The sequence below is a fragment of the Schistocerca gregaria genome, chromosome 6, assembly GCF_023897955.1.
Source record: "Schistocerca gregaria isolate iqSchGreg1 chromosome 6, iqSchGreg1.2, whole genome shotgun sequence".
NCBI lineage: Eukaryota > Metazoa > Arthropoda > Insecta > Orthoptera > Acrididae > Schistocerca > Schistocerca gregaria.
The window spans coordinates 66678549-66691204 of NC_064925.1; the positions used below are offsets into that span (position 1 = coordinate 66678549).

A 12656-nucleotide genomic window follows, 5' to 3' on the forward strand; every position below is an offset into this window, starting at 1 on the left:
TTTATCTCCTATGAAAGGTCTCAATTCATCGATTGTGATGATGGTGGAGCTCTGTGACCATGGGTTACAGTCCTTGACAAAATACTACAACAAAACATTCTTTTAAATATATATTTATGTCAAGACGCATCTCGCGTTTTCACACCTCTTCAGTAGGCGTAATAGATTTATATAGTGGTCGGTACTACGATTTTATGGACTGCATTTTGAACGCTGTAGCTGCATTGTGCAAAACAATAATTCATTTACTTGCCACGTTTACCGGGTCGCGTATTTACATATAATTGATAAGTCCACATAGTTCTGTAGGCTGAAAAACAAGGAGCTACAAGCTACAGAACATTGAATAAACGTTAATGTACAACTCGCGAAACGTGTTTTAATGATACAATGTGCTGTGGCAAAGGTTCCCGTCAACGAATAGTAACGATAGTTGAAACGACATTTGTTGTTCCAGCTATGGGTTCATAGTACGATCCTTCAGGCTTTCGCAACAGATATGTTCCAGTTATGGGTCTCGGATGTGCTGGCGTACCATGTTTCGTGACTCAGACAATATTTCCCCAAGGCAACTGGTTAGTATCTTCAAGTGGTTGGTGCAGATTGCTGCTATTGATGTTAACTGACTATAGCGGTGTTCTTACGGACAGCGCTGTACCCAATCCTCGATGTCATTGAGAAAACAGTACGGATAACGAAGGAAACACTTGTAAAGGGGATTAACGATCAAGAAGAAGAAGAAATAGAAAGTTTTTTACAATTACAGTGTAGTGCAAACATCAGAGACACCAAACGACTTAACAGAAAAGTTTAGCAGTGTGTGCAGTGTGCTGGAAGGAAGGAACGTAAAAAAAGATCTAGAGTGGGCAAAATTAATCAGGAGATGCATTTGGAAATATGTTAGGTCCTAGGTGTGTGAGTGGCTCGAATACTTCGTCAGTAGCAGAACCCAGTATGTTGTGCTTGACGATGAGCGTTCATGAGAGACAAGGGTATCTTGAGGAGAGCCCTCGGCAGATTTGATTAAACGCAAGTAATACAGAGATTCTTCGGAACTCAAATGGCTCTCACTGCAGGGAAAGTGACGCACTTTTCGAGCAGCACCAAGAGAAAATTAAGAAGACCGGCATTTGAGGTTGAACACAGAACGAGTCCACTGATACCAACGTACTTGTAAGAAAGAAGATCGGATTACGAGCTCGTACGGTGGCATACAGGTAATAGTTTTTCCCTCGCTCTGTCTGCGAGTGGAACAGAAATGGAAATGACTATTAGTGGTACAGGGTGTAAGTGTATTTGTTCGACACTGACATAGAAGACGGCAAACCTTCATTCCTTCCCGTCTGGGCAAGCTGTGCAGTGGCTAGAGTAAATATAAAGCTTACTGGGAGAGGGTAAATGTTAGCTACAATGAAGTTGATAATTCGATTGTAATATTACCAGTTTAGTTTGATATCCTCCACAATTGACAAAATTAACAAACAAAAAATGTGAATTTCTTTGTCCACTTGCACACTCCTCAGAATGGCACATTAACAATTTGCAATTACGCACCCCTATTACCGGCAGCTGCCTTGAAAAATATTCGGCATCTCGCAAGGAAAACTAGCAGATCAAGAATATTAGGTAAGTTGTTGGAAGTAGTTAAGCGTTGGTGAAAATCTCGCTTCTGAGCGCACAAAGAGCTCTATTCGGAGAACCCTGCACGGAACACGAGTTGGTGCAGTGCTGCGATACAGACCGTGTGTCTCCCTTTGAAGACGATGGCCAAGACCCCGTCTCCAAGTCCGTACCGCTCGATGGCTGAAGGCGAAGTCCTCTCTCTCCACAATTCTAACGTCTCACACACGTACTAAAACGCGGCGGAAGAATACCCCGTTTCGGCCAATGTCAAACGCTCTATCATCGCCGAAATCCCTAAAACGGAATTTCTGAGATCTAGACAATGATCGAGTAGGTCATAACGCCCCTAGGCAAATGAAATTCCCGTCTTCGCGACGTGTTGCCCAGCGCAGGTGGCTCCGGATGCCGGGCTGTCCTCAAAAGCGCCGGATTGTCCCGCGTTTCCGGTGACCGCCACCTGCCGGCCATGGCGACCCGGCGAGCTACGGCCAGCTGCAGACATTGTATTCCACAATTAACTCTCAACTTTTCACTAACGCTTTAAGTTAGTGGCTTAATCATGCAGACATGCAGCGAACACTTCTCGAGAGTGCCTCATATTTATCGTAATTCAATAGAGTCATGATGCTCTTGCCAGTCCCTTTATTATTAATACTAATGATGGTAAGCTAACGTGTAAGTGCCCATGTCGTGGCACCTTATTAGAGTACCCTTTGCCACTCAGCATACGGTGGCTTGCGTAATATGTATGTTGACGTAGATGTAAAGGCAGTCAAAGTAATAGATTAAGTAATTAGGGAAGCCAAATGACTGACTCTGGCGGAAACAAAGGACATAAAATACAAGAAAAGCGTTTCTGAACAAGGAAAACTTGACATTGAATATAATTTTAAGTGCTGTGTGAGAATATTTGTCTGAACTTAATCTTGAGTGTTAAACATTAGATGGATATTCCATATGATTAACGCAAAGATACCGAGTCGAGCTAAGAAGAGAAGGAACTTACGGTAAAGCTTTACTGAAAATGTGGCATGAAGGACTCGTCAAATTGATACTGGAGGACAGTGTGAGTGTGTGTGTGTATGTGTGTGTGTGTGTGTGTGTGTGTGTGTTTCTCTCTCTCTCTCTCTCTCTCTCTCTCTCTCTCTCTCTCTCTCTCTCTCCCTCCTTTTCTCCTCTATGTGTATGTGTGTCTTTTGGCCGCGCAAGTGGGGAGGAAGTCTGTGATAAAAATTGTGCAGGGGAATCCAGGATTGGGTGCAGTAAGCGTGGGGATGAAACAGCAGTGTGCAGACGATGAGTCGCGCAAGATGGGCTACACTGCACAACTGCACCGAGTGAGTCTTCGGCTAACGCAACGATAACAGCAACAACAGCAGCAGCATTTGCAACATCACGCAATCGCAAACGTCTCTTGGCCGCCGCATTTAGGGCGATTCCCCTGACAACGTATCAATAGCGCGTAGAGTCGGGATCTGAGCTAACCAGTGTTGTATTTAAGGGGCACGTTGTGTAGGCTTCGGCCTTGAGACTCAGCACCACAAAGAGCCACGCACCACGAAAACTAAAGCTCCAAAAAGGGCCTGTGTTTTATGAGCTGTGGCGCTAGAAGTAATTATTTTAAGTGTGCTTACGCGGCTGTGTAAGACCACGGGTTGTGAATTAAATTGGCATTCACGTCTCAAACCAGGGGCTCCCTCGTGTCAAATTCGAGATGGCGTCCGTTCAAAAATGTGGCTGTTCGCATGGGAAAATAGAAAAGATTTTAAAAAGAACCTGTTATGTAGTTTTTGACAGTTTGATTTCGTGGAAAGCCAATTTCTTCCAGATGTTGTTGCATAAAAATCGGAAAACCCTTAAAAATTATCAATTCTTGCCACCACACGCGAATTCTTTAAGCTTGAAGCTGATGAAACCATATGCAGGTAACTACATATATTAACGAGTTATTGCTGGAAGCGAAGATCTATATCACGTAACAAATAGCCTATTCAGTGCTTATACTGTAACATGGTCATCCTATCACCAAGAGTGTGTGAGTAGGATGTTTACGTTTTTTTATTGGTAACGCCACGTAGCGCTCTGAAAATCACTGGCTGTGCCGTGTGCAGTCTGTGGCTGGTTGGCATTGTTGTCTGCCATTGTAGTGTCGGGCAGCGGCAGCTGGATGCTAACAGCGCTTAGCGTTGCGCAGTTGGAGGTGAGCCGCCAGCAGTGGTGGACGTGGGGAGAGAGATGGGGGAGTTTTGAAATTTGTAAGAATTGGTGTCATGAACCGATATATATATATTATGACTATTAAGGTAAATACATTGTTTGTTCTCTATTAAAATCTTTCATTTGCTAACTGTGCCTCAGTAGTTAGTCACTTCCGTAGTTTGAATCTTTTATTTAGCTGGCAGTAGTGGCGCTCGCTGTATTGCAGTAGCTTGAGTAACGAAGAATTTTGTGAGGTAAGTGATTTGTGAAACGTATAGGTTAATGTTAGTCAGGGCCGTTCTTTCGTAGGGATTTTGGGAAGTCAGATTGCGTTGCGCTAAAAACTATTGTGTGTCAGTTTAAGCACAGTCGTGTACAATTTTTCTAAGGGGACGTTTCAAGTGTTCTAATTAGAAATTCAAGATTCAAATAAGCCGATGTCTTTCTTTTCTTTTTTGTCAACAATATTGCGACAACTTCCCCTGTCATAGTGGCTTAATACTCAGAACTACCACGACAGCCTTGCACGTAACTGCAGCATGACAGTCAAAAATACAAAAGAAAAACAGATATATTACTCTAATAAGATGCGTTTTATATTTTTCTGCGTACTGCATAATTAAGGATCGACCAAAAAGCAAAGTAATGGCTCTAGAAGAACTTAAGAGCAGAAACGCCAAGAGAAGATTCTTTAATTTTTTCAAAAATTTCTTCAGTTCATTATACACAGATCAAAAACGGTTTGCATCACATCGTTTCCGGAACCTGTACAGAAGACTGGTGGCGACGTCGTCCATAAACAGCCCTTTGAATCTATCTCAGGCATGTTCGATACGGTTCATGTCTGGGCAACATGCCGGCCACTCTAGTCGAGCGATTTCGTTATCCTGAAGGAAGTCATTCACAAGATGTGCACGATGGGGGCGCGAATTGTCTACAATGAAGAAGAACGCCTCGCTAATGTGCTGCCGATATGGTTGCACTATCGGTCGGAGGATGGAATTCACGTATCGTACAGCCGTTACGGCGCCTTCAATGACCACCAGCAGCGCACGTCGGCCCCACATAATGCCACCCCAAAACAGCAGGGAACCTCCACCTTGCTGCACTCGCTGGACAGTGTGTCTGAGGCATTCAGCCTGACCAGGTTGTATCCAAAGATGTCTTCGACGATTGTCTGGTTGAAGGTATCTACGACACTCATCCGTGATGCGAACGCGATGCCTATCCTGTGCGGTTGATTCAGCATATTGTTGGGCCCATCTGTACTGCGCTGCATGGTGTCGTTGTTGGAAAGATGGACCTCGCCATGGTCGGGAGTGAAGTTGTGTACCATGCAGCCTACTGCGCACGATTTGAATCTTAACACGAAGTCTTGCAGCTGCACGAAAAGCTTTGTTCAAAATGGTGGCAATGCTTTCAGGGTTCCTCCGAGCCATTGTTAGTGGGTAGAGCTCATCCACTGCAGTAGCAGTTCTTGGGCAGCCTGAGCGAGGCATGTCATCGACAGATCCTGTCTCTCTGGATCTCCTCCATGTCCGAATAACATCGCTTTGGTTCACTGCGAGACGCCTGGAGGCCCTTCTTGGCACAAAGTAACAATGCGCGTGGGACCTAACTGCGATATTGACCGTCTAAGCAAGGTTCAACTACAGACAGCACGAGCCATGTACCTCCTTATTGGTGGAATGACTGGAACTGATCGGCTGTCGGGCCCCCTACGTCTAATAGGCGCTGCTCATGCATGCATGGTTGCTTACATATTTGGGGTGGGTTTTGTGACGTCTCTGAACAGTCAAAGGGACAGTGTCTGTGATACAATATCCACAGTCAACGTCTATCTTTAGGAGTTCTGGGAACTGGGGTGATGCAAAACTTCTTTTGAAGTGTGTTTTAAAATTATGCACGGTTATCAACCTTAACTGCCGCTCTATAAGCTTTCAGTCCCATAGTTTCTCTAAATTAATTTCGTAATCACAGATTCAGATGCTGATAAATCTTGAGGGTTGTATGGTCGTCGTCCATGAAACGTTTATGTAGTCTATGTTTCGTCCACAGCTGCAATGGACGTCTTCGGAGGGTCTTCGGCTTCCCTGAATTTCATGGGCCACCACCAATCAACCCTTAAGGTTGACCAGAAGCTAAGTCTTCCTGTTATGAAAGCCTTCATCATATCACAGACATCCCTGGCAGGGCCCGCACCACACCAAAGGTAAGGCCCATGGTATTGCCTTGCTAGAGACAACAGTATCCGTTCATTACGAGCAGAGTGAATTAGCTGTGAGCAGAGATGGACTCACCGGCTCGTCGTTGATGTAGAAGGAGAGCTGCGCCGCCGGCCTGGACGGGGGCGCCGTGCAGTTGGCCCTCAGCAGGTCCCCCGGGTAGTAGCGCTCGCGCTCCGCCACCAGCGTCGGCGGACCCTCGGGCAGCGCTGCGACAAGAAGAGGCGCAAGCTGAGGGACCGAGCCGTAGCATGAGCCGTGGGCGTCAGTCGGTGCACGATGATGATACATTGTCATGTTTACCGAGGTCGGTCAAACAATATGAACTCCTGCCTCTTAATGTTTCTTTTGGCCATACACTGAAGTAGTAAATCAGTTCTTTAGGAAAGCCATTGGTCACAGGAAGAGTACGAGAGGCGTCAAATAAGTAACGCAACACATTTTATTTTCTCGGCCACTTTCGGTAGCAACAATGCGGAATTTGTTGTGGAACACTGCGGAATATTCCCGCTTCAGCCCCTAAAATTTCATGAACTCCCGATAAGTGGCAGCGCTACAGACAACCTTTCAAAACTGCAGCTGTAACGGAGGGGCGTCCCAAGCAGAGAGCTGTCATTGAGTTTCGTATGGCGGAAAATCAGATGTGAAAGTCGTGTGAGTAGGGCCTTGTGTCGGTTAGACCGTTCGCCGGGTGCAAGTCCTTCGATGTGAATCCACTTCGGCGCTTTGCGCGTCGATGGGGACGAAATGATGATGATGATTAGGATAACAACGCCCAGCCGCTGAGCTGAGTAAATCTCCCACCCAGCCGGGAACCCTGGCCGTTAGGATTGACATTCTGTCGTGCTGACCACTCATCTACCGGAATTTGAAAATCAGATCATCGCAGATATTCAAAGGTGCTCACCTGGCTGTGAATAAAAGCACGATGAATCGTTGGGCGAAGCGTATGTCATCATCCCAAAAATGTCGCGCAAACCTGTCCGATCTCCCGCGTGCCGGCCGGCAGCACAGAATTTCTGCAGTTTTGGAACGTGAGGACACTCTCATTCGAGGTGTGGTGCAACACCATGTATCCTTCGAGTTCAAAGCTGCACCCTCAGTTGATACAGCCACGGTGGCAGACTCTTAGGACTCTGGAGGAGTACAAAGATCAACTCTGAAGTCTATGCTACCCTCATGAAACTGAAGAAATGGTTTCAGGGTGTTAGTGCCTTAAAATGCAAACCAAGTTCTTCTTGTCTATGAAAGCACGAGGCATCACACAAGTCTGCGGCTCGAGAGGATCTGAGAAAACTTCACTGCGCTGTTCTTCCTCGTCCACTTTGCAGCCCAGATCTCGCGCCTTCCGACTTCCATCTGTTTGTAGCAATGAAGGAAGCACTCTGGGAGAAGCAGTGCGTGGATGATGGTAATGTTACTGAGACTTTGGCTCTGGCGTCGACCACCAGTGTGGTACCAACAGGGCATATTGGCCCTTCCAAGAGGTGGTGTAAGCCCGTCGAGCTGAACAGGGACTATGTTTAAAAATAGGGGTCGAAAGAATGGGAAACATTGTGCAGTATTGAATCCTTAACAAAACCAAGGTGCTTCCAGAAAAAAAGTGTTACATTACGCGTTAAACGCCCCTTGTACAGCAGTCTGTTACGAGTGCTGTAACTAAACACAGTACCAGGCGGTCATGTGATTTTCCACTGCTGAGGTAAGTTACGGCAGTGAAGTATCGCACAATCAGCCTACCAGCTCGTGTATCTGGCGATGACAATATATTGTAAAATGGAATAGAAAATGGTGGATCTGTTAAATAGCGATGAGCTTCGCTTCAGAAGAAATAAGGTCTCCCCAGAGACATTTCAGACTTTGTGCCTGGTAATAGGAGCAAGACATAACAAAACTCAAGACACCTTCGTATAAACGAAGACCAAAAAAACCGGGGAATAGGGAAAAAATTGTGGAATTTGATGTATTTTACAGTGGTAGGCTGGAGAGTCAAGGATAACATACTAAAAATGCTGACGTTTGAACTGACAGTGCGGGTTTTGGAGTGGGAGGAATTTAATGCCCACAGTATTTCCCAGTATAAAATTAAATTGCATTGTATCTACCACAATTTTTTTTGTCTAGATCTGGTAGTTTCAAGTTTGCAGGGAATGAAAAAACACAGATTATTAAAACTCAGTTTTAATGATATAAACTTAATGTTTATTGTTGTTTAAAGTGGGTTAACAATTGGTATTCAATAAGTGTACTACATCTAAGTTCAGTAATCTTATGGAAAGATAAACTGTGTTCTGGGCCTGTGATTGACCGCAGTGTTGAAGGGGGAAGACGTGGGGGCGGGTTGTATACCTGGAAACTGTATAGCCAGCAGGCGGGTCCCTACTGTCCCAAGAACGAGCTATAAGTTTTTCACAAAGTTATGCTCGCCATATGGATTCCTGGCGACGTACGCAGAACTCACCCCAGTGAAGCGTTTATTTTCCATAAAGTGCGTTACGCTACGTGGAATAGAGATACAAGTTACTGCTATAACTACCGTAGGAAACGCATATGAGCAGTTTGTACGTAAATCTCTGCACACTATTCTACACTACTAGAGAGAATACTGCTTATCAACCATCCAACCATCCCTTACGGCATTTGAAGCGTTCTGATGCCTACGATGCAATAAGGAGCAACAAGAATGGAAAATTAAAAGGGAGTGAAAGAAACTTTTGCATCCAGTCCTCGATCCATACACTGAACAAGCAATGAAAGAAGAAAGATACTTTCATGAGTGTGGTTAAAATTGAAGGTGACAGAATATCAACGATAGATTCCCTAATGGCAGTGCTACCGTAAGAGAAAGCATGGAAGGACTGCAGGACAAGTTGAATGAAATGAACAGTCTACTGAAACCTTCGGAAGAACAAAGGAATGAGGAAAAGCAACAGAAACGAGATTAATCGTAAATTTAACGTCAAGGGGACCACGAATCAGACGAACTGAAGACATTTTTGTACTTGGAACCATGATGGAGCAGACTGGAACAGGTAAAGAGACCATTCCTGCCAGAATGAATTCTGATCGTATTAAACATAGGGCTTAATCTGAGGAAAAAATGCATGACTGGAAAATAGAATTGTATGTAACTGAATGTTGGACCATGGGAAAACCACAAAACAAGACCATCAAAGTGTTGGGGATGTGGTTGTTATAACCAAGCGAAACTACGGTCGCCTGGCTGCAACTGCGTATTTTCTCAGTGCTAAGGGAAATGGTTCATTTTTAACTTCAACAGATGCATTATCAGTTCACATTATTACCTAAATTAATAAAAGATTTACGTAACTTTGACGTACTACTGTGTCACAATATTGCTTGCTAAGTTGAAACTGTATTCATTATTAAGGGATCACTTGATTCACATATTAACAAACTGATCTCTTATTGTACAGTGTTCCAGATTTAACTGAACAAGACTATCAGAAAAAATAACTGTAACATTGATCCTATACTATGTATTGACCTCTTCAGATGGCTGACCACTTGCTGGCTCGTCGCTGTATGGATATCAATGGGAAGGCGCTGCTGCAGTGAGAGGGGAGGTGTGGTCTTCCGGAGTGATTCCCACGCATCGATGCGGATTGCTGAGAGCCCTCGTTAATGTCTGTGGAATCGGTTGGCGTTGACAACTGTGAAGCGAAGGATGTTGAAAACTGGGTTGACTAATAACAAACAAGGAGATTTTCTGCATAGTCAGCAAGTGAACAACCATGTAGGAAACATTGACAATGCGAAGGAATAAAACGATAGAACATGTATAACACATCAAGAAATAACTCCCATTGTACTAGAGGTAGCTATAGAGGGTAAAAGCTGTAGTGGAAGTCAGAGATTGGAGTATAACCAACAAAGAACTAAGGAGGTTGACTATAAGTGCTACTCTGAAATGCAGAGTTTGGCACGGGAGAGGACCTCGTGCGCGGACCGCATCATTCCAGTCAGAATACAGAGGAAACAAAGTGACAGAAGTACTGACAGTCAACGGTTATATTCAGTGAGGGTAATGCACGACCAACAATCATCACTGCATGTCCAAACGTTGCGAAAGTTACAGTTATGGTTTCTGAAGGACCATAAAGCTGAGAGCAATTTAAACTGCAAATATTAGAGCATCTTAGGAGAATATAAATAGATTCCAACCAACTCAAACTTGTTGAATGAAGTGTTAAATAAATCAGGAAGTGCTGATAAAGGAAATAAACTCGGCCGCAGAGAGCGTCAGTTTGCATACAACTGTAAATTATTTCGTTGGTATAGTTATTGACTTTGTCTGCAGATGATATCTCTTAGTGAAGAGATATTAGAGAATTTTTTTTATTTTCTACATCCAATGGAATAACGGCAGTGATAGGCAGAGAATAAGGCCAACAATTACTGACGAACTAGCGATCCGGACAGGCTCCGCCTGTATAGCAACAATTACCTACCACCAGAAGAATTGTCCGGAGTAGCGGTAGTAAATTATATAAAGATTCCTTCCTCCTGAATCTGTCTACCTATTAATAAAACTGTATTAAAATCCCTACAGTGTTTGAGAATAGCCTTCAGATATAGACAGAAAAAAGCGACGGAGGTTTTAATTTTTAATGTTTCATCTATTTGTCACTAAATATTTGATAATTACATTTATGAATCTCCTTCATGAACAAATCTGTCTATTGGAGAAAACCGAATAAAAAATCCTAGAGCAGTTCTTGGTACATGCTTTCGCATAGAGACAGAAAAACGCTGAAAGTTCTTTTCATACAGCTTATACAAATAATAAAACTCTAAACTGTCTTATCTCACATCGAAAATATTTACCAAACACTGATTGCATTTCATGTATCGAGTGCATCAGAATACAATAAGATTTTTTTTTAAAACGAAATTTTTCTTTTTGTGTATTGGATAACGCTGATTTCCAAAACTACTAAACAAATTTTCGTGGAGTTTTCACAGGCAGCTTGAACTTAGCTTGGGTGACATGCAGGCTTTACTCCACCAAAGCCTGATTACAGAAAACAAGTATTAATGTAAAGTTTTAGGAGTTTGTGCAGCTTAGCGGTTCGGATGGTCGCTTCAGTGACTCGATCATACGGCACCTAAGTGCCAGTAGATAGCGCTTTAGTTTTTTCAAGTCCGTAAAACAAGTAGGTTTACGACGGTGATAAAATTAAGTATCGCAATCTGATCTCTGTGAATAGAAACTCACTGAATTTCCTTGGCTTGGGTATGTAGATTTACTGATTCTACTCTGTGTGTTAAGCTTTAACGAAATTCCATTGCTTCCTTGGATAGGTTTTATTTATATTTGACGTCTTGATTAGGAGAAATGAATTTTTTGAATCTGCTTTGTGATTTTGGTGTCTAAGTATTACATTTTGTTTATGAACAAAAATACCTAGAAACAGTTGTTCTCAGTGCCCTTGAGTGGCTACGTGGTCTCAAGAATCCATTGAAGATCATAATGCGAGAGTTGCTGCCGTTCGAGAACATCAGACTTTAACTCGCTGTTTGAAATCTCCTTCCGAAAGTGTGGCGCTACTTTATTTCGCTCCTCAGAAACATTTTCTAGAGGAGAAAACCGTCGATATTCTCAACATGTTTGCAAAATCTCTCTTCAACCCTTGAAAGAAATGAGAAACGACATGCCCGACTGAGACCTGATCAACAGCACCTCACATTGTCTTTAGCCTCGGAAACTTTCACCGAAACGGAACCCTGCACAGCTGCTGCAGGGTCTGTAGAAAGCAGTCAGCAATGGGTAGCTCGACTACACGCTGATGGTGAACGCCATTCACTATCTCGCGCCTCATAAACGTTTACGCAGTGTGAGGAGTGCTTAAGTGGTGATCGATACCGTAACTATACTGCTACAGCTTTATAGTGTGATGACCAACACCAGCGGCTTTTAGAATTAGCTATTGAGAATTATGAACGAGTGCGTGAAGATCGTGACAATTTTAAGGCGAGTAGGAGAGGATAGTTGGAATACGGGAGGTTGAGACTGAAGAACCAACCAAGCTCTCCTAGAAGATGATCGACTTCGACTCTCGCTAAATAAAATGTCAGTTTCGCCCGAAGCTTCAGAAGAATCTCAAGAAATATTAGCGGGGCATGCCAAACTTACCTTAGGATGATAAAGCAGAAAGTGCATTTGCATACAGCCCTATAATTGAGGGCGATAGGGCAGATCTGGAAGAATAGTCTTGACTGGTAATTTGTGTCATACAGTAGTTCCTCTTCAGGACCTTGTTTACTCAGTGTAGTTGTTCACATGCGAGCAGCAACTCATGAAAATGTTTCACTTTGTAAAAGGGCTATATTGACTCCTCTTGAATAGAATTGGGGAGAAGAGGAGCTTGTGGCACAACTTGACTAGAAGAAGGGATCGGTTGATAAGACATGTTGTGAGACATTGAGGGATCACCAGTTTAGTATTGGAGGGCAGCGTGGAGGGTAAAAATTGTAGAGGGAGACCAAGTGATGAATACACTAAGCAGATTCAGAAGGATTTAGGCTGCAGTAGGTACTGGGAGATGAAGAAGCTTGCAGAGGATAGAGTAGAATGGAGAGCTGCAT

General features: G+C 43.6%; 1 protein-coding gene across 1 annotated transcript in view; it reads right to left on the minus strand.

Annotated features, from left to right (window-relative positions):
- LOC126278105 (uncharacterized) overlaps positions 1-12656 on the minus strand; it is a 1197991-nt gene that overhangs the window by 284667 nt on the left and 900668 nt on the right. The window contains exon 4 of the mRNA XM_049977982.1: positions 6123-6256. Within this exon, the coding sequence (XP_049833939.1) occupies positions 6123-6256 (134 nt within the window). The remainder of the gene's footprint in view (positions 1-6122; positions 6257-12656) is intronic.